The sequence below is a fragment of the Zootoca vivipara genome, chromosome 5, assembly GCF_965207765.1.
Source record: "Zootoca vivipara chromosome 5, rZooViv2.hap1.1, whole genome shotgun sequence".
Taxonomy (NCBI): Eukaryota; Metazoa; Chordata; class Lepidosauria; order Squamata; family Lacertidae; genus Zootoca; species Zootoca vivipara.
Genome location: NC_142588.1, coordinates 40,108,639 through 40,135,670, shown reverse-complemented (window position 1 = coordinate 40,135,670; position 27,032 = coordinate 40,108,639). Strand labels below are relative to the sequence as shown.

The window sequence follows — 27,032 nt, the reverse complement described above, 5'->3', positions numbered from 1 at the left end:
CATTCCACACGCATCTTGATCCAAGGTAAAGTACTTGGACCTAAGTCCTTTTGATATCACGTGTTCAGCCATTAAAATGACTGGCTTCATGTGAGCAAAGGAAGACATGGAACTCAGGGTGCTGAGTAACTTGTTTCTCCAAGAATGCCTGGTGTATTTCAACTCAATACAATGAACCCACATCTTTCTTCTCGCCACTCCCACCCTCATATTCTCTTCTACCCAGTCATGGCCGGCCAAAGCCACTGAAAAAGCCAACAGAGTTGGCTTTAGTATACAGATACGATTTAAATCCTGGTGTCATGTCCTTTATTCTCAAACTATCTGGTTTTCATAATTCTGATTGCAAAAAATTAAAAAATTAAAATAATTCAGTGCAGACTGCCACAATAATCAAACTGCTGACTTTAGGTGTTTTCCCAGTTGCCATCAAATGGTCTCGGAGCAGGTGGGAGGCCCTCCTGACCACCACAAATCAAGCAGCAACTGCAGCAGGGAAATGACATGGTTGCTACCTTAAACATGCTGAAATATGCTGCATCTGAAGAGCCCTCAGGCAGTATGCACAGGCTGATGACACCACCTACTCTTTTTTTATTCTGTAATTTTGGGGTAGATGGATTTCTTGCCCCCAACCTAAGATGGGACCATCCCAGCAGTAAAATGGCCTTTTATTTTCTTTCTTTCTGATAATATGGGAAGAATTATAAATAAGAGAGCAAGAAAAGTATTTTTTTAAATAAAAAATAAATCCTTACATACATGGTTTAAAAATGTCAAAAGTGTATTCCATGTTTCAGGTTGGGATTCAAAAGTTGATGGTAGTTGATATAGTTAAGATTTATACAAACATTAGTAAACTGTTCGTTTATCAGAAAAACAAGAGGAGGGGAATGCAGTAATAAAAAATTAAGTTAAAAATGTTACCAACAAAATCTAGGAATTGCCAAGGTTGTTGCTAAAAAGCAAAACTTTAGGATCAAGTAAAACTATCATTTCTTCAACACAAAATTTTTCAGCTTTATTCTTTGTGCTGCTTTTTCAGCTTTATTCTTTGAACTCTGATAAGTGCTATTTTGAAATCCACCTGTCCCTGTTAAGCAGAGAAAGACCTTCTAAGATCACGGCCAGTCCCCAAAATTGATGCTTCATACTCCTAGATTATCCGTCTGCTTGCTTGCTCAACAGCCTTGCATTGAGATGATGCAGTGATAATGCTGAAATAACTGAATTAATATATGTTTGTCTTTTACAAATGATACATTAGAGTGGAATTCCTAATACCATACCAAATACGACATTAGTCATGTGAAATAAATTGTTATCATGGTAATACCGAACTTATAACACATGAATAAAATAATAAAATCATAATAAAATGGCATGTTGACCATTTCAATCAGTTTGTTGTGGGCAACAATCCATATAGGTTCTGCTTATAAGAAATACAGTAAGTATATAGATAGTATTAAAATACTGGAGAAGTTTCCCTGAAAAATCTTTAGGAGTCCCGGCAGCCACAGAATCTCAGTCTCACGGAATTATTTTCTTTGTTAATTAATATCTGCGGTAATTATCTTGCTACTTCCTCAGATGTGATCAGGAGTTAATAACTGTCACTTTGCTTCTTTAGCCCAGTCACCATAATCACCTCACAAGCTGACGCCTGTGCTGGGATAGACTCATCTTATGTTACCTCTAGCTACCAATATCCTTTAAATATCTGCCAAAAGCATCCCCCAGATAAACAGGTTTCAATTATTTTTTGGCATGGGACTCCATTCCTTCAAAGTGGTTGAATAACTTCACTGAAATAGTTAGAACAATAGTACTCTGATTGAGGGACATGATTGGCTCTGTGGTCTAAACCACTGAGCCTCTTGCCAATCAGAAGGTCGGCTGTTCGAATCCCCACGATGGGGTGAGCTCCCATTGCTCGGTCCCAGCTCCTGCCAACCTAGCAGTTCAAAAGCACGCCAATAAAGTGCAAGTAGATAAATAGGTACCACTCCAGCGGGAAGGTAAACAGTATTTCCGTGCGCTGCTCTGGTTTCGGTGTTCCATTGCACCAGAAGCGGCTTAGTCATGCTGGCCACATGACCTGGAAGCTGTCTGCGGACAAACACCGGCTCCCTCGGCCTGTAAAGTGAGATGAGTGCTGAAACCCCAAGAGTTGTCTGCGATTGGACTTAACTGTCAGGGTTCATTTATATTTACCTTTACTCTGATTGCCTTGTCCTTCTGCGTTTAGTGACCAGGGTTTAAAGTAGCCCTGTCACACAGTTCAGTATGTTTCAGGGGGTGAGCCAGTAGGGTTTTTCATGTCATTATCTCTCCCTCTTCCTGCTGACATGGTGCCAGTTGATCCTGCAGGTGGGATATGTCAAATCTCAGTTGGCGTCTTTTCTCTCTAATCACTTCATTTTCCTCATTCATGATAAGAAAAGATTCATTTGCCAGAACAGCGTGGACTCTGTAAATTTCCTTCTACTCCTTCAGCCCAGCATTTTGCTCGCATAATCTCTGTAATTCTCTGTTAATACTATTGCCATCTCTTAAAATGCAGTTTATTCCCATCATAATTCCCTGGTGAAAGACATGCTTGTATTATTGGCATGCATTGCTGATTTTTATTTTTAATATCTAAAACTATTTTTCCAAGAATGTTTTCTCTGGCTTCCCAACAGCGGCTTCTATAGAAAACCAATAAGAAAACCTTTTCCCCTTAATAACATCACTCATGGATTCTTCATAACCATATTACATCATCGTCTCTATTCCTAATTACACTTGGATTCAAATCACAACTGTCATTTAGCCATCCCCTTCTCCCAAAGCTGTCTGAGATTCCAGTTAATAGACCAGACGCAATGGTCCTTTTTTTTTGGGTAGCAGCGTTAAGAAGGCTCGTCTCCAAGTCATTTCTCTGGCAATGACAGTGTTAGAGTCTTTAACAAATCCTGGAAAATACGTGCTTTAACCCAAAACATTCAATAAAAAAAATGCCATGTAGTTAAATACTGCCATTTTATCTAGGCCTACTGTGCCTGGGTGCTGTTGTACTATTTGTAAATAGTAGGTTAACAGAAGTATGCTGGGGGGGAGACAACACACACACATAAAGTTCAGAGCAGCCTATAAGAAAGTGCATATTAAGGCTGGGCTGCAGAAAAATCTGTTCCCATTTTTGCAGGTGGGTCAGTGGATTGTGAATGTGAGATCAGTTGTTTTATTAGGGAGTGCCTTGAGTACTAAACAGCTGGAAAAGTTGAGTGCAGTTGAGTGTTGATTGTATTCCCCTCACCCTCCCTCTGCTTCCCCCCCCCAGGATTTTAGGCCCATTTCATTAAAAGTTGATGCCTACTTACTGTATTGTGGCATCATGATATAGATCAAGTGCACAGGCTCAAGGTTCTGAAGATACATCATTTTGAGTTATTGCTAGGGATTGATGACAGTGTAAGGGGGAGTGTTTTTTTCTGAATAGTGAGAATACTTGAATGCTAACATTTGGGGAGGGGGAACTGTGTACCTTAGTGGGCTGTGGGTGTGAAAAGTATCCAAGAAAGCAGTTTTGATCTGTTCAAATTTACTTTATTGCAGTTATATCCCACTTTTGTCCAATGAGTTCAAGGCAGCATACATTGCATCTCGGACATTATGTCTAGCTTTGTAACGACAACCGTATAAAGCAGCTTAGGCTGAGACATAGTGACTAGTCCAAGGTCAGTCTTAGTATAGATTTGAATCTTTATCCCTAGTCCAGTCTTCTAACCGCTGTACCACACTGTCCCAGAGGCAACAATAACACTGTACTGGCATTGGGGTTAGAGACACTCAAAATTCATAGGAACTGGGAAAATACATCAGTTGTAATAGAAAATGATTTCATTTTAATGTACAAATTAAATCTGGTATCCTGCATGCAGTTAACACACACAAAAGCCCATTTATTTGCACAGGTAATTAATTGCAGGATTGCAGTCTGTGAATTTAAATTACCATGCTTTTATTCGTGTAGGAAAGGCGCAGCATACTAATGATAATATGAATTTGAAAGCATCTGTTTTCCAGCAGAGTAAGAGTAAATTATAAACTGATAAAGCCAGGCACCAAGAAAAATACAGCATATCTTAGTTTATGAGCTCAATCACATTGGCTTCAGAAATACTCAAGTTACATGCAGTCACGTATGGGCACTTAGTTCCCACTGACAACAAGGGGAATCCAAATTACTCATCTAATTGCAGAATTTAGTTTGCTGGATAAAAGGCAAGGAAGTGAGTTGGGGGAAGAGTTGGCAGCTAGCAGCAGTTCTGCTTAGATGATTGCAGCTTCGGGGAGCTCATGAACAGGACTCGTAAACAGGGGCATTTGTGGGGGAGCTTGAGGGGAAGGCCCTGAGGAGCTTCTCACACTCTGTATAGAGACATGGAGGGTAAGGGAGCTGCCGCAGTGACCTGCAGCACTTGTGCCATGTTTGTCTTCCACACTCTAGTAAGTATTGGTCTGAGTGTGTGCCTAGAAAGCATGGGTCTGAGCTGTTTTCTGTTTGCTCAGTCACTTTTTCAGCTCTTTAGCACTGAAACTGAAGCAAACGTCAATCTGCAGAAAACCTTATTTCTCCGATTCAGCATTAAAGATAGTGTTTCCCTTGGGGTGAGTGGCAGGGCAAGGCAAACGGAAATCTGGATGAGCCCTAAGTTCCTTTGATAATTTCAATAGGTCTGCTCGGAAGAAAACTTAATTGGCTACCACCCAATGTTCTTATATCCCAGTGCAAGGATTGGTGGCTGCCAGAGTTCTACTACCTCTTAAGGAAAGTTGCAAGGGATTTGAAGAGGCAGTACTCCAGCTTGAAACCAAGCTCTTTAGCATCATTGGATGGCTTTGGATTGTATTTGCCTTCTCCAACCAGAACCCCGAAGGGAGGTCACCCTTCACACCAGTCTCGGTTGAGAAAGATTTATTTAGCCTGAAGATAATTGGTTATGGGAAGGGGGATAAAAGGCCCAGAGTTTCCAGCTGAACAAGATTGAGAATCGGCAGGGTATCTTAGAGATCAGATATGCTGCATAGCTGATTTGTGGAACGATATGTTTATCATCCAAAACTATGGGGCTGCTGACTCCGCAGTTCTCATAAGCTTTTCTACTTGTTTTTCCTCCAACCCACCCCTGCAGAATAAAGTAAATTCTAGGGAAAGCTGCCATCAAACACTGCAGCTGAACTGATAAGCTAAATGGCCTTCAGGCAGCAGAGGAAGGAAGATTTGCAGTGTGATTATACACATTGTAATATTTTCTAATTGCTTTTTCTTTCTTTCTTTTCTCCATGTGGTACACGTTTTTCTCAAGCATTACTTTCCTAGGGAGACACCTCTTCCTGCATTGATTTAATATTTTCGCCAGTTAGACCTACATGGAAGGATTTAATAGGAGGCACCATACAAGTGACAAAAAGGGGGATGAAGTGCTTTCTTCTGATGCCCACAAATTTCTAATTTTGAGATGAATTAGACATTAGAACATTTGTACAAAGAGAACAAGTGAAGGGTTCATTCACCACCACACTTTATAAAATGGGCATGTAAAGCTTTATTTTATTTTGTGGTGTTCATGATTATTACCAAGCTCAGATACTCCCTTTCGTTTCCCATTAGAAGGACATTCCTCACTTGCTCCCTGCTATGTCAGTTCCTTGTGGCCATGGGAGCTCCATGTATGCTGTTCCCTCTCCCATTTGCTTCAATGGACTGGCCAACACTGCGCATGTGGGTGTGTATCTTCGGTTGAATTGCATAGGGAAGCCTTGTTAGTGCTGTCACTTTGGACCAAGGGCATTCTCTATATTTAAAAAAGTGGTAATCAAAGGTTTAAAATGCGTTGTTACGGCAACGTGCTTCTTTCACAGATTTACCTCGAAACCAGCCATTTTTCTTTCTGTCTTGAAATTCAATCCCTAAACTTGGGGCCTTGTGACAGAACAGGAACTTCGTGGCATTGATGGTCTCCCTGACAAATAACATTGTGTCACTATAATTCATTTTCTGATCTATTTGCTCTGGCAGTTTTCAGGTATAGTACAAAAGAACTGTCACCTGGAAGACTGAATGGTAGTAATAATGAAATAGAAATAAATCTTTATACTGTTTTCATGTTTTTAAAAAAGCTTTTCCTAGCTTACCACTGAATATTCTGCTTAAGAGTATGCTCAACTATAATAGTGCTATTACAATTTTATTGTATTATGTAGACTTTTATTTCTTTTTGGAGCTGTGTCCTGTTCAAGGGTATCTATGAACAGCTAATACTGTTGTTATAAGCAAAGTGCACATCTGTCATGGACTGGCTAGATGCAGAAGAGTGGTGGGAGGCAACAGCTGGGGAACTCCCTAGGGAACCCCCAGGCAAAAAAGGCCTTAGAGCCAGCAGAGCAGTGGTGGGATGATGACAAATGGCCAGAGGGAGAAGACTAAGAGAAAGGTGTCAGAAGCTGGGTGGGCAACAGGGTTTAGTTAGCAGGAAGAGTTTGTGACAGAGTGTAGTTCAGACTCTGAGGCTGAAGTAGTGGATGGTCATGAGGCTGGTGAAGAATTCAGGGAGTCTCCCCCTCTTGCTGCAACCAGCTCCCCTCCCTCCTGGTCTCCAAGAGCACACACAAAAATGAAAAGAGCAGAATAGAGTTTAGTTGTGTGCAGATGCAGTTTGAAACTGCATGGGGGGGGGGAACCTTGGAGATAAGGAGCCTTAGAGAGGAGTGGGAAGGTGAGGAATTTCAGTCCTCACCTTCCCACTCCTCTCTAAGGCTCCTTATCTCTGAAAGTCCTCACAAATGTGTAATCCGGGCAAAACCTACCAGGAAGGATTGCTGAGACCAATAGGCCTGAGCTGTATTCCCCCCCCCCTTGAATAAAGAGTTAACTTCACTGGCACTTGTGACTTAATACTTTAGTGCTGACCTATGCCAGACTCGGGCCCTGACGACATCTCTTGATTCAGGCAGTGCATTCAATATAGTCCCCAGGATAAATGAATTAGACAGCGAACCTAATTAAGCTATGGAATGCTTCTTAGATGTGACAGTTTTCATGGCTCAGAAGATAGGGTGGTGGTCACCAATGTGAATGGCTTTAAGTTCAAGATCGCTATTGCTCAAGAAATATAAAAATACAAGTGGGGTCTGCAACAAAACATTGCTGTGTATAGTGCTCCTGTTCAGTATTCCATTCATCCTAGTTCTTTTACAGAATACACTTCAGTTTCCTTCCCCCTCAGTTTTTATTCCCTCCCTTCCCAAGACATTGTGGGGCCACTAAGCATACCCAGTCCTCATTTAGCTATTGTTGGGGTTCTTGCCTCAGCCTCCAACTTTGTTCCCTAAACATTTTTTCTACTTTGGTACACCTTGCGTGCCTAACCAGCTGGTGTTGACTGCTGCTCTTCTGTCTGGCGCTGTGTTTGCAGAGCTTCAGAGCTTGTCCACTGCTGTGCGGTGCCATAACGAAACAACTTTGAGGCAGAAGTCCAGATTCCATTCAGTGGAATAACAACTCCCAAATGCAGCAGGGTTGGCTTATCTCGTTTTGAAGAGTGCATGGCAACTTACATTACCATCCAAAGAGAGCCTTCCCACCTCCACCCAGTCAGTAAAACTACTAAGCTTATAAGAGATGAAGCCAAGTGCTTCTTAAGCAGGTCTGAGTTCATTTCAAATTAATTTTCTATGTCCAAAAGTCTACAAGAACATCAGATTTATACTACTCTGTGACTAGCCAACCTTATATGTTTCTTCAAAATATATTTGGTAATCATTCTTACATAGATCTCTCTTGAAATTCTTGTTTCTGCTGGGAACTTAACTTTATTTCTACATATGGAGTGTGAGTCAGGATGAAGTAAGTGCTAAACAGATGTATAATTAATTTTTTTGATAATCAGATACCTGAAGTGTTACTGTAGCCCTAGCTTATATTCAGCTTCATATCTTGAGATGTCCATAGTGATAATGAAATAATAGACTTGTGATTAAAAATACAGTAGATAAATATTTTGAAAACACTAGCAACATTTATCACATCTTTCATTTTTGTGTAATTTAAATATTGTATGATTCAATGTATGTACCTTTAAGCATATATTTACAAAAAATGTTTCAAATGCTACTTCTGTTGAACAACTACCGGTATTAATTAATATTTCTAACAATTCAATTTCTCTCTCCCTCTCTTTCACCACTGGTAACTTTAACTAGCACATCAGCTTGTATTATCAATCTGTATTGAGAAGAATAAGGGTTGTCTTCCACTTGTTGGAAGTTATTTAAGATTATCCTAAGATTCTATCTATAAGGAGCCAACTTTGTAATTGCAATGTCAAAATATACTACAGACGAAAAAGGCAAATTACTGTGAAGACTTGCTTAATGTTAATTTAGGAAATTTGAATTAAGTGCTGATACTTAATATTTGTTCTAGTTCCAACTAAATTTAGATAAAAAGAATGCTGACTCAGCAGGTGATGAACTTGATGGTGAATAGATTGGCAGTAATGAGACAATAATGAGCTAAGCTGGGGAAGGGGTTACCTTTTTTAGTTTAAATATATTGACAGGTATTACAGTATCTAGTGCTGTATAGATATCATTTTTCTCTCTCTCTTTTTTCTTTTTTTCCTACAAAAAGCATTGTCTGAGTCTACCCTAAAGGGCTTAAATGCTGGCCAAGAGACATCTGATTTTGAGGTTCTGCTTTGTAAAACCTGGATGGTTTGCAAGTTGCTTTTTGTTCTATGGCAAATGTGCTCTGTATACCTTCAGAATACTATTATTTACTATTGCCTGCCTTTCTTTTTTCAGAACAAATTTTGATTCTGAAAACTGAAGAGCCTTGGCTGTAATTAAGCTCCTTCTCCTAAATTCAGATGGTTTTGTCTCTGCAGGCCAACATAAAATCAAGTTCATCCCTGAGATGGTGGGGCCTATGTTAGAAATGACACTGATCCCTGAAACTGAACTTAGAAAAGCTACCATCCCAATATTCTTCGATATGATGCAGTGCGAGTTTCATTCTACCAGTACCAGAAGCTTTCAGATGGTAAGTACATTTTGTTTACAGAGTACCAAAATATGCTTTTCCTTTGTCCAAGGAAGATTCACAAAGCAACTTTTATCTGTACAGTATTAAGCAGACCGACACAAGTTGTAAACCCACAACCTGCGACCTACATCTATAGTTTTGCCACCTGCATGCCTATAAGGAACTAATGGAGCCATGAGCAGAGCACATTGCCAAAGAAAGCTTGGTGTTTCCTTCTGTCATTGCTGGGGTGTTGCAAGCAGATTCAATAGTCATCCTGCTCAAACTGGGCTATACATCTAGCCCTGATTTTGCAGAATATTCAGTTCTTTTGCATCCCTACTCAGTTTCTCAACCCTAATAGTGCCATTGAAAGGCTCCTTATACTGCATCAGACTATTGGTTGCTCTAGCTCAGTAGTTCCCAATGGCAGTAGCTCCCAATGGTTTCAGACTGTGATTTTTCCTAGTCTTGCCTGGGTTTTGAACCTAGAACCTTTTGCATGTGCACTACCACTGAGTTACAGCTGTGCAGGCCTGGAAACAAATGTGGCTAGACTGTCTTCTTTCTATGCAAAAAGGCACTCACACAAGGATTGCTATCCTGCTGTTTAAATTACCTGCCAGAGAGACAATTATCTAACCTTATTAGTCATATCAACAAAGTTTAAATTAGCTCCCTTTTTACAGCAGACCCACAATGTGTGAGGGAGGAATATTTCACAGCACTTTAATTCGAAAACATGAAGTCCTATATCATTCTCAGACAACTGTTACATGAAATATACTCTTATTTCACTTTCTTTCTTTCTTTCTTTCTTTCTTTCTTTCTTTCTTTCTTTCTTTCTTTCTTTCTTTCTTTCTTTCTTTCTTAGAACTGTGTGCTGTAAGAATGACATGAGATTAATAAGCTAAACCTTAGACATGAGCTAAACCTTTTCTGTTGTCATTAAGTGAGTTTACATGATCAGTTTTTCTAGGGAAATGTTAATCCAGCAGGAAATAAAAGACATGTTCATGTCATAGTTTCCTGTGAAAAAATGCACCTGATATATGGCAGAACCACATGAAATGCAATATTACTTTTCAATAGCTAAATTTTACAAGAGTTCATATCAGGTTCACCAAACTGGGGAGAGGGGAGGTGTTTGTGTGAACAAATAACCTTGGAAATCCTATTGGGTACCAATTCCTTGGAGAATTGATTACATGAACTCAGTCTTGGCAACAGAGTAGGTAATTACTTTGTAAGTAAAGATTTTCTATGATGGGAGTCGCCTTCGTCTTTACAGCTTCTCTCCACTTTGTCGTCGGGCAGAATAACATCGACAAGTAGCAGTAACTGATTTAGCAGATTTGATCCCGCTCCTGTTAATGTAAGGGAGAGCAATCTCATGGGGAGGGAGGAAAGGGACAAGACTAGTCAGATGAATCAAGGCACCACAAGTTGTGTCCTTTTATCTTAATATTTTATTTCACCTCATCTCCTTTCTTTGCACATCCTTTGTGGTGTTAGCATCTGAAAGCAAGCCTGATAAGTAGTATCCATTTTGTGAGGAAATACCATTGTTTTTGTTCTAAATCTAAATTATCTTCCGTCACTCTTGGTTTGGCACACCCTGTTCTGTTTCTCCATTTTTATGGAAATCTCTTTTTCCAAGGAGCTCAGGGTAGCCTACAAGATTGCACACACAAAAACAAACACACACACACATACATATGTACATTTCAGCCTCACGACAGCCTGTGAGGTAGGTTTGATTGAGAAATTGGCCCAACATCACCCAGCAAGTTACATAGCTGAGTGGAGTTTTGAACCTGTCACACAGAGGATAGTCACACATTACGTACACATAATAGTATTGGGTATACCTGGCTTATTTTCATTCTTCAAATTATCTCTATCATACACACACATTTAAAATCATGCACATGAGATGATAATATTTCCAGCAGTGCTGTATTTTTTTTGGGGGGGGGAGGGATTCAAAATAAGAAGTTTGCTTGAATTGGTGCTGTTATCTGCAAAGTTGTGCTGTGCAAAGGTTGTACAGTGAAAGCCGTGTCTCAAATGATGAACTGCCTATATTCTGCACAGAAGCTTTGGGTGTAACTCTGCACACTCACAGTGTCTGGGAAGGCTAAAAGCTTTGCACATTTGGGATGTTGATGAAAGGTTATGTCTTTCCTACTTTCATGGAGCATTTTGCAAGGCTAGTGCAGCTCCAATGCTCCGTACCAAATCCAGGGTGCATACCTCAAAGGAGACCAAAGCCTAAGGGCAGAAATAGCTGCAGTACTTTACAGGATCAAGTGCGCTGATTTGGTATACCCGGAAGCCACATAAAGTTTGTCACAATCCCCATGCTGATCATCCGGGTGTAGCCTTAAGTCAAGTAGGTATTCCTTGTGTTTTTGCATACAAGCATGTCTCCTGCATCCATCTGCCATAGCAGCTGTCAGAAATTGTGCTGGGAGTCTAGGAGGTCAAACAGGAGCCACGCCTGTGGAACCAGGTCAGGAGCCAATCAGCAAACAAACACAGAAGAACTTGAGCAGGAAGACTCTAATACAGGCATCCCCAAACTTCGGCCCTCCAGATGTTTTGAACTACAATTCCCATCATCCCATAGCTGCCAAGTTATCCCTTTTTTAAAAGGATTTTCCCTTATGCTGAAGAGGCTTCCTCGCGAGAAAAGGGAAAACTTGGCAGCTATGCATCATCCCTGACTACTGGTCCTGTTAGCTAGGGATCATGGGAGTTGTAGGCCAAAACGTCTGGAGGACCGCAGTTTGGGGATGCCTACTCTAATAGGTCTTTCCTATTTCAGAGGACCTTTAGCCAACTTGGGTGGACAGGGCCAATACCAAGCCTGAGAATACTTCCCAGTGTAGGAAAATTCCCCCAAATGCATTTCTGGGGGCTGATCACATGGGGAGCCATGTACAGAACCAAGCGCTCCCAGTTTTAATTCCCATGGCTTCTGACAGGAGACTACATAAGAACAGTCCTGCTGTTTTAGACTATCTCGTCCAGCGTTCTGTTACCCACAGCGAGGTACCAGCCAGGTGCTCCATGGATATTCCTAGGTGAGCTGTAATAGACAAGGCCTTCCGTGTTATTCCTTCTCAATATTTAGATCTGAACATGGAATCTCTAGCTACCGTGGCCAATATAATGAATTCATCTAATGTGTAAAACACAACAGTTAGTAGCAGTTACCATTTTGTGTTACAATTTATTCCATAAGATTATAATCATGGTCTCTCTGTCTCTGGGTATACAAATGTTTTCTTTCTGTCTCAATCTTACTTCCTAGAAGTAAGCTAAGAGAAGTATCCTGAAAGAACTTGCAACCAAGTAAAATTATTGTGCAAATCTATCTTTCAACATTATGCAACATCCAGTTGTATATCCATTTTGTGTCATAAAAATCAAACAGAGCCCTCCAAATAAAATATAAAAAATCACACAAGGATATAAAATAAACAAATGGATAATACACATGATTGCTAACACAAAACTACTGATGCAAATAAAGCACCTCTGGCTAGAGTTCTGTTATGAAAAGCAGGTAATTGGGTTGGGACTGTCAGCAAGAAGAAGCAGAGGATCTTTTTATTCAATTCTAGAAGTTGACAATAAATTGTAATATCAATGAGGCGGCACTGTCTTATCTAGTTGTCAGTGGATGTTTTAACTTCTATTTCCCCAGGACTTTAAAATTAATAATTGCTGTTTTGCAGTACATATCACTGCTCCTGGAAGCACCATAAAATATTTAGAAACCCCAATGAAGTACTTAACCATGTAATCTTATACATACCTACTCAGAAGTAAATCCAGTTTAGTTCAGTGAGACTTACTCCCTGGTAAGTGTGTATAGGATTGCAACCCAGGTCCCATGGATGGTATTTAAATAGGTATGCAAAGGGTGGGGGTCATAAAGCAATGATGTTGCAGTTCTTATGGGAACTGCAGGATGGGTTAAATAACATACAGTATATTCCTGCGTATAAGACAAGACTACTTTTTAACCCAGGAAAATCTTTTCAAAAGTCGGGGGTCGTCTTATACACTGGGTCGTATTTCTTATACGGCGAGTATATATCAAACTCTATATTTTAACTGGAAAAGTTGGGGGTCGTCTTATACGCCCAGTCGTCTTGTACGCCGCAATATACGGTAATCATGCAAATCAGTCTTTTTACCATTGTCTGACATCCCGCAATCCTTAATTAAATGCACCACATAATTAATGGACTTTGTTGAATCTGATAGACTAAAAAGGATTATAGATGCTAACATTTTACCACCCTTCAAAGAGGGGTTAACATGAATTTCTAATAAGACTCAGCTTAGCATCACACTTCTAGCTTTGTTTGTGAAGGATAAGTATACCTCTACTATGCAGACTATGACAAATGCTCCCCTCAGTCATAGCGGTGATTATTGGCCAATAGACAAACAATAGCATTTGTATCTTTGGGAATAGTTTCTGATTGAGTTGTTTTATTTACAAAATAAATTGAAAATCACTGGCAAAGAAAAATTTCAGCACCACTAGATACACAGCTCTGGGGAAAGCGAGATTTTGATGCATCCTGTTAAATCAAATCATGGAGCATAATGATTTTTGTAAGCTACACTGCAATAATGTCATAACTATGATGGAGCATGGAAATTATTGACCTGCCACTAGGGTTCAGAGTAGGAAAGGGAAACAAATGGTATGACAATCACATCCCATTTTATTTTGCAGAATAATTTCATATGTTTTTGTTATGTTGTTTTATACATTTAGAGGTAGCTTTTGTGCATTGTATTTTATGCTCTTCTAAACATCTGAAAAAATGAAAGCTTGAAAACTAAGCAAAAATATCTTAAGGACAATCTTGTTGTGCCATACCAAAGATCTAGCTTGTGTGAAGTTTGATAGATTACATTAATTTATTGGTATGGAGCAAAAAGTTGGTGTACCGGTATGTGTGTGTTAAAATTCTAAGTTTCCTTCCTTGGCCTCAAACTCTCACAGAAAGCCTAAGTCTCCTGTTATCTCATCAGAGGATGGGTGCATTTCCTTCTTGCTTTTTCCTTCATGCTTTCAGGCTGTTATAGAAATAACTAATCAGACACTACATGTAAAGTTCTCTAGTGATTATGTGCAATCATGATCTTTACTTACCCCCACCTAAAAACTGCCACCTAAATAATTGCATGGTAAGGAACGTGATGTCACTTTTTAATTCTTCATAGGATATTTAAAAGATGGGAAAATACATATTTGAGGGACAGTAGTTTGGGATTGAACAGTGTAATACTTCACTCCAAGGGTTTATTCTCTCTGCAATTATACTGCCAGCTTTGTGCTAATGTGGTTCTACTAATGTGGTTCTGACTGGTTCCAGAAGTTTCACAGGAATCTACTTGGACCTTTTTGTGATGTAATTAGCAACGAGTGACACAGCTTCCACCTCCAATGGCATGTGATTTTTTTTTAATTTAAAAAATTGCTTTCATTCTTTGATGGGTATGTGCTCCCCTACTGTACAAGATCAACATGGGAACATTCATCTGTCTTCATTTTAAGTAGCAAATGTCAGCACATTTGTCTTAACCACCCCCATCAATCATGCCCCATTTTTTGGCTGAAGCTTTTATTTAGTTGTAAGTAATTTTCTGTTTCTTTAGGGGATATTCATTCATCCTCTTCTGTGACAAACACCCATCATGATGTAAAAAGAAAGGCAACTTTGATAGACTACAGAAGGCGTGTTACATCTCCTGCCCTCATAACCTGTGCACTGGGTGTGTTACAGCTGACATTTTTAAAAAGTGAAGTCTGATAGGAGTATTGTGCAAATACAAAAATGCAGTTAGGGCACTCTTTATGCATAAAGGTTCAGTGTCCTAATGGATTCAGGTAAGGTAAAGGTAAAGGGACCCCTGACCATTAGGTCCAGTCGTGACCGACTCTGGGGTTGCGCGCTCATCTCGCATTATTGGCCGAGGGAGCCGGCGTATAGCTTCCAGGTCATGTGGCCAGCATGACAAAGCCGCTTCTGGCAAACCAGAGCAGCACATGGAAACGCCGTTTACCTTCCCGCTATAGCGGTTCCTATTTATCTACTTGCATTTTGATGTGCTTTCGAACTGCTAGGTTGGCAGGAGCTGGGACCAAGCAACGGGAGCTCACCCCGTCACAGGGATTCAAACCGCCGACCTTCTGATCAGCAAGCCCTAGGCTCAGTGGTTTAACCCACAGCGCCACCTGGGTCCCTAATGGATTCAGACTGTGTTACAATTAATTTATACTATTGCAGAACTGATGGAGGTTGCCTATGTGTATATGTGTGCTTTATTTTAATGTTTGGTGGCTTATACATATCCCAGTAAATAATTTCAAATTCATTTCCACCAAATGGGAGAAGCCCAGGGACCAGGAGATAGATAAGTGACGTTTAATAGATGGGAAAGAGCGTAGAGATGATGAGGATGGAGAAAATTCCAAGCATGTGAAAGGGCAAGCAGAAAGGGATGACAACAATGAAAAATAGACACACGGCCACGGGTCATATTAGGACAAGTCTAACAAGAGAAGGTGCCAAGTGGGGCTGCAAAGTGTAATCATAGCTACAGGGAAGGGCAAAACTGTGAGAGAAGAGAAAAGCAACTGGAACGAAGTGGGGGGAAATTAGACAGATGAAAGAAAAGGAAAAAAACAGGATGCATTTGCCTCCCTGGAGATTATGTAAATAACTCTCTTTGACTCACACCATCTTTGGAAGCTGGTGCTGATCAGTGCTGTCAAGCCCTGGGAATGTCCATAGCTGATGCTTTATAGATGATGATAATAATAATAATAATAATAATAATAATAATAATAATAATAATAATAATAATTTATTATTCGTACCCCGCCCATCTGGCTGTGTCTCCCTAGCCAGTCTGGGTGGCTTCCAATCGAATATTAAAACAATACAGCATTAAATATTAAAAACTTCCCTAAACAGGGCTGCCTTCAGATGTCTTTTAAAAATAGGATAGCTGCTTATTTCCTTGACATCTGTTGGAAGAGCATTCCACAGGGCGGATGCTGCTACCGAGAAGGCCTGTCTGGTTCCCTGTAACCTCACTTCTCGCAATGAGGGAACCGCCAGGAAGCCCTTGGTGCTGGATCTCAGTGTCCGGGCTGAGCAATGGGGGTGGAGACGCTCCTTCAGGTACACAGGACCAAGGCCATTTAGGGCTTTAAAGGTCAACACCAACACTTTGAATTGTGCTCAGAAACGTACTGGGAGCCAATGTAGATCTCTCACATAATAAACATAGAACTCTGTTTGTATGGATTGAAACAGCTACTTGGCCAACTGAGGTACTGTATTCAAATAACCCAAGATGTAAGGAGGTGCTGCCTCGGTTTCTTTGCTTCACCAGTGGGATCCCTACCTCATCCATGGTGAGGCAGGTATGATATTTGTCCTTGGGAACAAGCAGATTCCCCTTTCTTCCTGGTGCTTCAAGATTTAATAAGAACTCTTAATGTCAGGTGAGAGGCATCCTTTATGAACACAGTTGCTAGCTGGATATGCAGTCATTAAGCTGCACATTGATGTGTTGCATAAAGCTTTGCTTGAGACAGTTGCATAGAAATAACAAAACAAAAAACAAAAACAAAAAAAACCTTTCTCCATTGTAGAAGTTGGATAATAGATGTGATGGTTGAGCTCCTCCAGGCTTGCCTTGTAGCTAACTCAATTTTTCACTGCTTTCTCAAAGAACTGTTGATATGATCACTCTGGTAAGAGCTTACCCCAATTCTAGCTGCTGGTTCCTCCTGCGTACTTTAGGCCAGAGCACACTCAGAACAATGCAGGAGCGACCAGGCCTTAATGATAAAGTTTGGTGACACCAGTGAATGCTCACATCATAGTGGCCAATTAGAAGCAGGGCACAAGCTTTTAAGATGCTCAGGTTCAGCTTATAATTGTTGATTGCTTTCTTAACTGAGAAAGTTTGCATTTGAAGTCCATCCTCAAATTGTGGCACCATTACCAGAAAGGAGAAAAAAAATCCTTTCAGACCACCATCATTTTTGTTTAATTTTAAGCTCACAGCAATCTCTTCCCTTCCATACTGAGCCCGTAAGTTAACTATGGAGAGGGATGAAGGTCTATAGCTGGAAATGTGGGACTTGCAACCCTAGAGTTGCACTTCACATGCTGCCCTAGCCATGTGGCCCTAGAACAAATCAGCCCTGTGTGAAAGGTGGGAGCTTCTCTTGCATACCCACATACACCCATCTTTACATCTCAAGAATAGCCAATATGCTGTAAAAACAATGTTTACAGTACACCATACTTGTCTTCCAAATGAAACCAACATGGCTGCAGTTTCCTTAAGCAGAACTTGAAGCAATTTGCATTTAGTTTCCCATGATGGAGTGGTTTCAGTGTCATCAAAATGTCAGAGAGTTTTTTTAATATAACGAATAATTTTTCTCTCCGCATACCAGCCATCTCATACGAATAGATTATCAGCCAGTGGATAATTTCTGCGGCAAGTGTCAAAGAAGGCAATTCCATTTTTGTACCCTATTAGAGAATCTGCGAAGATTTGTGACTTCTCTTCTGTACTATATTGCTTTAAACTACTGCTTGGCATGCTCTTGCACTACAGGGATGCACCTCTGAGCCTGCACTGCAAGGAGTGGATTTGATTATCCCCCCCCCCCTCTCTCATTTTAATTTCCTTCCTTGAACCAGTACATTTATTACATTAAAGAATTGCATTGCCTCACTGGGGGCACAGGAGGTCAAATAACAATTTATCTTGCAGTTGCATTTTAATCCTTTTTCACTGAGGTCCCTCCCCCCCACCAGTTTTTTAATATCTTTCCAGCCGTAACTTTCTAAAACAGCAGAAGGATACATATGGACTGTATAGCACTCCATAACCATGGTCATGTGTCCACTGTGCAGTCGTTTGACACCCCGTGACGCCCAGCCTTCCTGTAATGTCACCAGAAGCTGGGATCCCCTGGCTTGAAAAGTCATGAAGCCAAGGCTACTTGAGACAATGTGTCGGCAAGAGGTGGAACTGCAAGGGTTTTTACTTCTACCTTTGCTTCTCCTTTGGCAACTATTTGCAAACAAAACAAAACAATCTGTGTGGCCTTGATAGAAAGAAATCACTCCGAATCATGGCTCTTAAGGTGGGAGCTTATATGGCTTAGATGGGTGCCCTTCTAATGCGTCATTATCCGTTTTCTGCAAATTCCTTGGAAGCCCTAGAAACACAACAAAATAGTGCAATGTAATTTAACATTATTTATTTATTTACAGTATTATTATTTTCTAATATCCCTTTCAGGCAGATTTCACAAAGCAGCTTATATAAGATGATTACAACAACAAGCATAGATTTATTTATTTTAAAGTTACAATAGAAAGGAAAGATGCTGTTGCTGCATCTTTTCTACTCATCTCAGGGGGAAATGGTCCTTCAGATGACACTGTGGTGATGGTTGCGGGGAAGGAGAAGCCACTATGGGAGCTGGGTGGTGAGAGTTCTGCAAGCTTCTTTCCGTTGAAATGTCCACAGGTATTCAAGCTGCATGTATCCTAGGTACAAAATTTGGAGAATACATGTAGAATTTTGAATTCTCTGGGAACTGAAAGCAGATATCCTTTAATTTGCCAAACTTGGGTCTCCAGCTGTTTTGGGACTACAACCCCCATTATCCCTAGCTAGCAAGTACCCATTGGTCAGGGTGATGGGAATTGAAGTCCAAAACCAGCTGGAGACTCAAGTTATGGAAATCCTGCATCAGTCCCTCCAATATGAGGCTTGGGTGATCCTGTCCCTATTTCTTGGGAAGGAAAACACAAAGTGGCCTGATAGAGATGTATGCTCAGAAGGCTTCCAGTATTTAGAGAATGGTAAGTAGGAATGAAGTGGGAGGGGAAAGCAAGGCTTGAACGCCTAACAGTTGACAGGATTTTGGAGGGGCAGATTAGGTTATGTAGATGTGGCTCCCTTCCTTTCCTACACTATATGGGAAGTTATTAAGCTGTGGGCCATGGTTGAACTTCAATGGGTCCATGATCTGGGGTGCAAAAAAGATAAATGAATTCCAACGCAATACAATAAATTGTATGCAGAACTTGGTTTGTGCATGAAGGTTCATAACCTCCCATAGGATTCTGAAATGGGTCCATGACCTTTGAAAAGGGTTAAGAACCACTACTATATAGGGAGATTTGAGGGGTGTGTGTGTTGCATTTTCCCTTTCTCACTCTTTAAACCTTTCCTCCCCTCTCCATACAGAAATATAGTGGCTATATATTGATATGGAAGCCTTTAGTTAGTTCAGGGGTCAGCAAACCTTTTCAGCAGGGGGCCAGTCCACTGCCCCTCAGACCTTGTGGGGGGCTGGATTATATTTTTTTGGGGGGGGGAATGAACAATTCCTATGCCCCACAAATAACCCAAAGATGCATTTTAAATAAAAGGGCACATTCTATTCATGTAAAAACATGCTGATTCCTGGACCTTCCGCAGACCGGATTTAGAAGGCGATTGGGCTGGATCCAGCCCCCGGGCCTTAGTTTGCCTACCCATGCAATAGCCTGTGAAACATATTGTTGCACACCACCCCCAAACCCCAAGCAGTGTGAGATTCCATGGATTTCAGGTGTTTACCCAGGGTTTGTGTTTACTTTGGAATGAGGGACAACAGAGACTGTGGTGTCTTTAGGAGTTAGTTTATAGTGCAGCTGGGCATGTTTCATAAGGGAGAGAATTCTACCTTCTGAAATGTCCCCTCAGCCACCCTTGATGTGAACCCACCCTTACACCAAAAGTGTTATCTAAGCTTCTGTTCCAGTCCTCCTGGAGCCTTGAGGAGGAACATTCTAACACTTCCAACTTCTGTTTCAGTTCTCCACTTGTATATGTAAAATAGCTAGTTCCAGCATTATGTTTTTGCCCCGTTACAATACGACTAAGAAACAGGAGGTAGGGTGAGATGATTTAGATTGGCATAGACCAGGGGTAGGCAACCTAAGGCCTGGGGGCCAGATGCGGCCCAATCGCCTTCTCAATCTGGCCCGCTGACAGTCCAGGAATCAGTGTGTTTTTACATGAGTAGAATGTGTCCTTTTATTTAAAATGCATCTCTGGGTTATTTGTGGGGCCTGTCTGGTGTTTTTACATGAGTAGAATGTGTGCTTTTATTTAAAATGTGTCTCTGGGTTATTTGTAGGGCATAGGAATTCATTCATATATTATTTTCCAAATATAGTCCAGCCCACCACATGGACTGAGGGACGGTGGACTGGCCCACGGCTGCAAAAGGTTGTTGACCCCTGGCGTAGACAATGTGCTGCCCTCCAAATGTTCATCCCAACTCCCACCAGCCCTAGCCAGCATAGCTAACTGAGAGGAATGATGGGAGTTCGAGTCCCACAACACCTGTAGGGGACCATGTTGCCACCTGGAGTAGATTAAGGACTGGGGCAGTGTGGATGGGAGGTGGCTTGACTACTGCAAAATTGGCTACACTACCCTCTTTGGAGTGGTGCCCATGCAGTATGTCAAGTGCATACCACACAGGTGTTTGTGATCCTCATAGGGTCCATGCACCCTATTTTTTCCCACATATCATAGTGACCAGCATTTAGCAGGTATATGGCATATAACAGGTGCAGCCCACGGAAGCCGTTTAACTGGTCCCCGAGCCACCCGTTTGGCGAGTCGTCTCGCGCTGCCCTAAACTGGCACAGTGCAGCGCGGGGACTCTCATCTGCGGCTCCATAAATGGCTTCTGTGCATGCCCAGATGCTAGAAATCGTGTCTGCACATGTCCGCGGCGCTGGAAATTGCTTCTGCTCCTGCCCAAACACCGGAAATCGCTTCTGCACAGGCACAATTTTTGGCATCTGGGCATGCGCAGAAGCGATTTTCGGCATCGCGCTGCACCGCCCGGCCCAAGGAGGATCTCCGCAGGCCCATGCCCAGTAAGCCTTGCGGACCCCTGAGATATAAAGTTCCAAATGGACATTTAACTGCCAATTTGTGAACTTTGGAAGAGTTCGTACCAAGTATATCATAGAGACATGGTGCTGGAGGAGACTCTTGAGAGTCCCATGGACTGCAAGAAGATCAAACCTATCCATTCTTAAGGAAATCAGCCCTGAGTGCTCACTGGAAGGACAGATCATGAAGCTGAGGCTCCAATACTTTGGCCACCTCATGAGAAGAGAAGAATCCTTGGAAAAGACCTTGATGTTGGAAAAGATGGAGGGCACTGGGAGAAGGGGACGACAGAGGACGAGATGGTTGGACAGTGTTCTCGAAGCTACGAACATGAGTTTGACCAAACTGCGGGAGGCAGTGGAAGACAGGAGTGCCTGGCGTGCTATGGTCCATGGGGTCACGAAGAGTCGGACACGACTAAACGACTAAACAACAACAACAACATATCATAGAGACAGTGTAATGACTGAAGAATGAATGTCTCAAATTCCTTGGAACAATACTCCGTAGCTATGCAGTTGTTCATAACTGAAATGAGAATAAATCTCTCCATCTCAAAGGTCTTGAGTGACACGAGTTGCTTTGGGCAGGTACATGTTTACTTCATTGAGCTAAGTAAGTCAGGTTTTGTAACTGACATATTTCTATTTGTGAGCCTCTCCCTCACTGATTGGTTGGGTTAGTGTTGCTGCACTCCAAATATCTCTTTCACAGCAAGGAATGTATAGTCGTACCTCAGATGTCGAATGCCTTGCAAGTTGAACGTTTTGGCTCCCAACGCCGTGAACCTGGAAGTGATTGTTCCTGTTGCAAATGTTCTTTGGAACCTGAATGTCTGTCATGACTTCTGTGGCTTCCAATTTGGAAGTCAAATGGACTTCCAGAACGGATTCTGTTCAACTTCCAAGGTACGACTGTAATTCCGTTTTCTTTTCCAAAATGTGGCGCATCAAGAGAATATTCCTCCAAAGTGGATTGACTGCTCTTTACAAACAAAATTTAGCTAGAGTTTACACTGGACTTAAAATCTTTTTGTAAGCATTCACTGATATATAGTTGCTCAAATACACAGTATATGTTTTAATAATAATAATAATAAATATATTGTCCCTGATAGTTGGAGTGCATATGCTCGCCATAGAATTAAATTGCTTGGACTCCCTGTATTATACCATTTTTACATCCTTGATTGTGTTGTCATCCTTTATACCACACTGGTGCTGTAAAAGGACTTTTAAAGTCTTCAGATTTGGTTGTGTGCCCAGTTAGAGGCCGTTCTGCATTGCCAGACTACTTTTAGGCAACATCAGTTTGAATGATTGATGCCTCTAATGTATATACTATCTTAGTGACAAGTACGTCCCCAACCTGTAATCATTTTGAATTATGCACATTAGACACTGTTTGCATAATATATTATGATATGAACACTTGAGGTTTCATTAGAATTCAAAGGTGGCTTTTTCCTCTTTAGTTAGGAGAAGTAGTAGTAGAAATAAATGAAAAGTTGGGATAAGCAGAGTGGATTTTAGAAGCAATCAGTCTATGTAAGAGGAAACTTGGAAGGCACAAAATGGAATTAGAAGACACAAGGGCTAAACAATAAAAAAAAAAATCACCACCCTATTTATAGGAGCGTAAACATCAAGATCCCCTGTAGTATCTGGACCTTGAGTGCATTTATCTCACATGTTGACAGATTCTATATAACCACGCCTGCCTTTCTGTCACTCTCTGTTATGGCTGGAGTCAGTCACAGGTCAGCACGACCATACAACTCAGCAACCCTTCCCAGTAGGTCTTGCCTTCCACTCTTTCTAAGGCTCCTTCTCTCTCGGATGTTTCCCAAGGAATCTCAGACTTCCTTGTGTCTGTTCTGCTCTCCTCATTTTCCGGTGCATTCCTGGAGATCAGGAGGGGAGTTTGTCGCAGCAGAAGGGGGGGGCACTCCCTGGATTCTTCAGCAGCCATTTGCTCCCTCTGTTCTGAGTCTGAACTGCTTCCTGTCACCGGCTCTGCCTGCTCACTAAACCCTGTCTCCCCTTCAGCATCAAATCTTTTCCCTCCCACCGCCAATCCCCAGGCTCTGAGCCTTCCTCTAGGGGTTCCCCAGCTGGTATGTCCCACCATTCTTTGTCTAGTTTAGTCACTGAACTATAGCGATGCTCCCCAAATGTGTATGATTTATCTACGAATTAAATTCTTTTTATCTAGTAATTAAAACATTTCCAACCAGCCCTATATCAATTGATCTTAGGGTAGGGTACATATATAAAATAGGGATAGCCAACACAGTCCCCTCCAGATGATGATGGACTCCAAGTCCAAGACTCCAAGTCACATCAGCCCCAACCAGTATCTGTCAAGGATGATGAGACATCAACAAAATCTGGAGGGCACCATGCTTGCTACCCCAATATATATATATAAAATTCTACAAAGAGAACAAAAACACAGCCAGCCAGCAATAATAATCAGACACTAGGCAGATCCCAATACTAAACTGCAACCAGTAAGATCCAATTACAAGTAGGCAGCCATGTTGGTCTGGCGTAGTCGAAACAAAAGAATTTTTTTTTCTCTTCCAGTAGCACCTTAGAGACCAACTAAGTTTGTCATTGGTATGAGCTTTCGTGTGCATGCACACTTCTTCAGAGACCATCTGAAGAATAAGATCCAAGTTATATTTATCAAACGTTGTGAAATGGGGAGGGACAACAGAAGGTGGGGGAACTGCAAAATTCAGAGCCCTGCCAGGCACACAGCAGCAAATTGAAACATGCCCAGCTGCTTTTCATTATGTAACTATCAACATGTGGATAATCTGGGGTTTTTAAACTAGTGCTTCTTTAATCTTATTTCTTTGCATAAGGCTTGTTCACATACAAACCTATGGCTCAGGCTCACACAGTGCCCTCTCCCTCCTTTTGTATTCCTATGCAGCTATTCCCCACCCTACCCCAAATAGGCCTGACTTGTTTTTACATATAAACCTGAGTTTCTGTCTTAAAGCAAACTCTAGTTTGAAGCTGACTTGTTTGGAAACTGACTAGAGCTTGTTTTAAACCACGATTTCTGGTTCCTATGTAAAGTATGACAACATACTTTTAATGGCACATTGGGTAGGGGGAGCACTCAATCCCAATGATTCATACTGGATCATACTAGTTCTTGCACAGACTGTTAACCATAGCTTTTTGGAGTGAAAAATGAGGTGCTTGTATTCAGATCTTCATATAAGTGCCATGGTTGCAAGCCCAAAATGGCTGCCATGGGCAGAAAGAAAGAAAGAAAGAAAGAAAGAAAGAAAGAAAGAAAGAAAAGGCGACACTCCTCCTTGCTGATGCTATCCGTGGTTTCATGCTACATGTGAACTGGCTAGAATGTGATCAAGACCAGATTATGGGTTTCTACATTTATTTGAATGCATGTCCAACCATCCTTTGTGTTGGCTTTATGATATAGAAAAAGACCCAGGGAGAACTTTAGTTTGGGTGTTACCTCATGAAAGGGGAAGGGGAAGAAACAAACTTGTTCCTAACATCATTGCATTTATATAAAGTTAAAGCAAGAGAAATATAATTAGAATCGACTCCATATCAATCACATCTGGCCAATGATGCACACACACACACACACACACACACACACACATACACTTGCACACAAATAATTATTAAGTTAATAATTGCTACATTTTTTAACTTTTAAGTGTTCTACTAATTTTTTTAAAAAAATTGTAGTCTTTCTACTCCAAAACTTCAGTACGGAGCAAGTACATAACTTCTCAGCATCAACATGGACCTGCAACTCAAAAACTCTTCATTTTCCACATTAACAACCCAATTCTCTGCACATTTACTCACTAGTTTATAACTCTTAGAAATGAGGCTGCAGCATGTCAGATACATTGTACAACTATTGATTTTAATATTATAATAAAATAAGACTATACATGTGTGAGAAGAATATATTAATAATAATCTATTGCTTCAGTTACTTGTTACAATGCCACCATCCAATTTAGAATGCTTCTGCCAGAATAAAATTTCCATCCCTATGGTCTTGTTACACCCTTCTCTTTAACCTCCTGACTAGCTCTTTTCTGCTTCAGCTTACAAATTCCATCCCCCAATGAAATATATTTGGAGATATCCATTAGATGTGTTTTGAGGTGAGCCAACTTCTCTAGTTCAAATAGATGTTAGGGTGCTCATCCAACTGGATGATGCAATTGGCAGTCCTGCCTAAGGTGTTATATATCATCAGTAATGATGCTTCAAACTGCTTGCATTTGTTGCTATTATAATAATTGTAAAGGACATTGTGTGCCTGTTCCGCATGTTATTCCCCACCCTTTATTCCACTAATCAGACACCTTATTTAGATTTTCTTAAAGCAATCGTCTAAGCCCCATTTAACAACATGACCAAGTATTTTCTGAATGAAAAGATCCTCATAGGGCAACAGATCATTACACATGGCCTAATATAAGAGATTTCAAACTGTTAAAAGCCAATCAAGCTGAAAAACAGTGGTCATATATCTTGTTGTGAGCTTTAACAAATCTATGACCCATTGATTTCTATAGTAATAAAATGAAATATTTGCTGTGTGCTGATTATTTACGCTCTTTCTATTTAATTGTAGTTTGAAAATGAGATCATCACGAAGCTGGATCATGAAGTAGAAGGAGGCAGAGGAGATGAGCAGTATAAAGTGTTGTTTGACAAAATGTAAGTGTTGGTTAGCAGTAGGATTTGTCTTGGAACATAGTCGAGAGAGATACCAATAAGATTATAATGAACTTTGAAGCCTAAGAATAATTAAAATATGTTAATGATACAAAATATTTAAAATTACACCTTAGTCAAGTGTGCTCCCAAGTGTGATTAACAATGCTTTTGTAATTATATTTTCAGTCTCCTGGAACACTGTAGAAAACATAAGTACCTTGCCAAAAATGGTGAAAATTTTGTTAAACTTGTGGTTCGCTTGATGGAGAGACTTCTGGATTACAGAACCATTATGCATGATGAAAACAAGGAAAACCGCATGAGCTGTACTGTCAACGTGCTGGTGAGTGAGAAGAAATGAATAGCTAAATTTAGAGTGCCTGCTGAATTTGTAAATGTAACAGTGGGGTCTTGATAGGAAACATACATTTTGTTATTTTAGCAAGTTAAGAACAACAACCACAACCAATTTTAAAGAGAAACATAATGAAATTAGATGCACAATAGACTAATTAATAGGAAAAATAGAACTGTTACGATGTAAAAAATCAAAAGCGGATTTGCACAATTTTACAATCTGTGTGGCCCAAGTGTTCAGAAATTCAGATAAATATGAAAGCTGTTTATCTAAGGATGAGGACGCGAGATAAACTTAGGTGTTCAGAAATCTTCGATAATCAAAGTTTAGATCATTGGGCTTCTGCACGGCATACTTGCTGCTTCAATAGGCTTAGGACTACTTGCAGAATATGCAACTTGCTGTTTAAAACCATATCTCTGATTGGTATTTGTACTCCATGAGTGTACTGTTGGTAAACTGAGCTATCGTTTAAGAGGCTATCCACCTCATTATTTAACTTTTGTGTCAGTAGCAGTGCTATTCCTTAATTTGGGGAGGGGAGAGAGTCCTTGGAAGTAGCTATTGATCATGATCTGTAGAGTGAAATGTGGATTGCTTTTAGAAGAGACTGCCTGCTTTTCTGAGTAGATTTAGAGTGACAAGATTCTGCCTGTTGGAAACTTTACAGGATTTTTTTTAAAGGCACTAGGATTGCTTCCATTGCTTTTTCAAAAGTTATAAAGGAAATTAGAGCAATTTATCAAACCGGAAAAGTTTAAGAGGTTTATTTTTCTAGCTCTTCCCTATAACTTGTATTTGTTGCGTTTGCCTCTATTTTCAA

General features: G+C 40.7%; 1 protein-coding gene across 2 annotated transcripts in view; it reads left to right on the top strand.

Annotated features, from left to right (window-relative positions):
• Positions 1–27,032, top strand: part of DOCK1 (dedicator of cytokinesis 1) — a 370,976-nt gene that overhangs the window by 277,206 nt on the left and 66,738 nt on the right. For both annotated transcript variants that reach the window (XM_035138566.3, XM_035138565.3), the window contains exons 33-35: positions 8,940–9,094; positions 25,766–25,851; positions 26,038–26,194. In XM_035138566.3, coding sequence (XP_034994457.1) covers positions 8,940–9,094; positions 25,766–25,851; positions 26,038–26,194 — 398 coding nt within the window. The remainder of the gene's footprint in view (positions 1–8,939; positions 9,095–25,765; positions 25,852–26,037; positions 26,195–27,032) is intronic.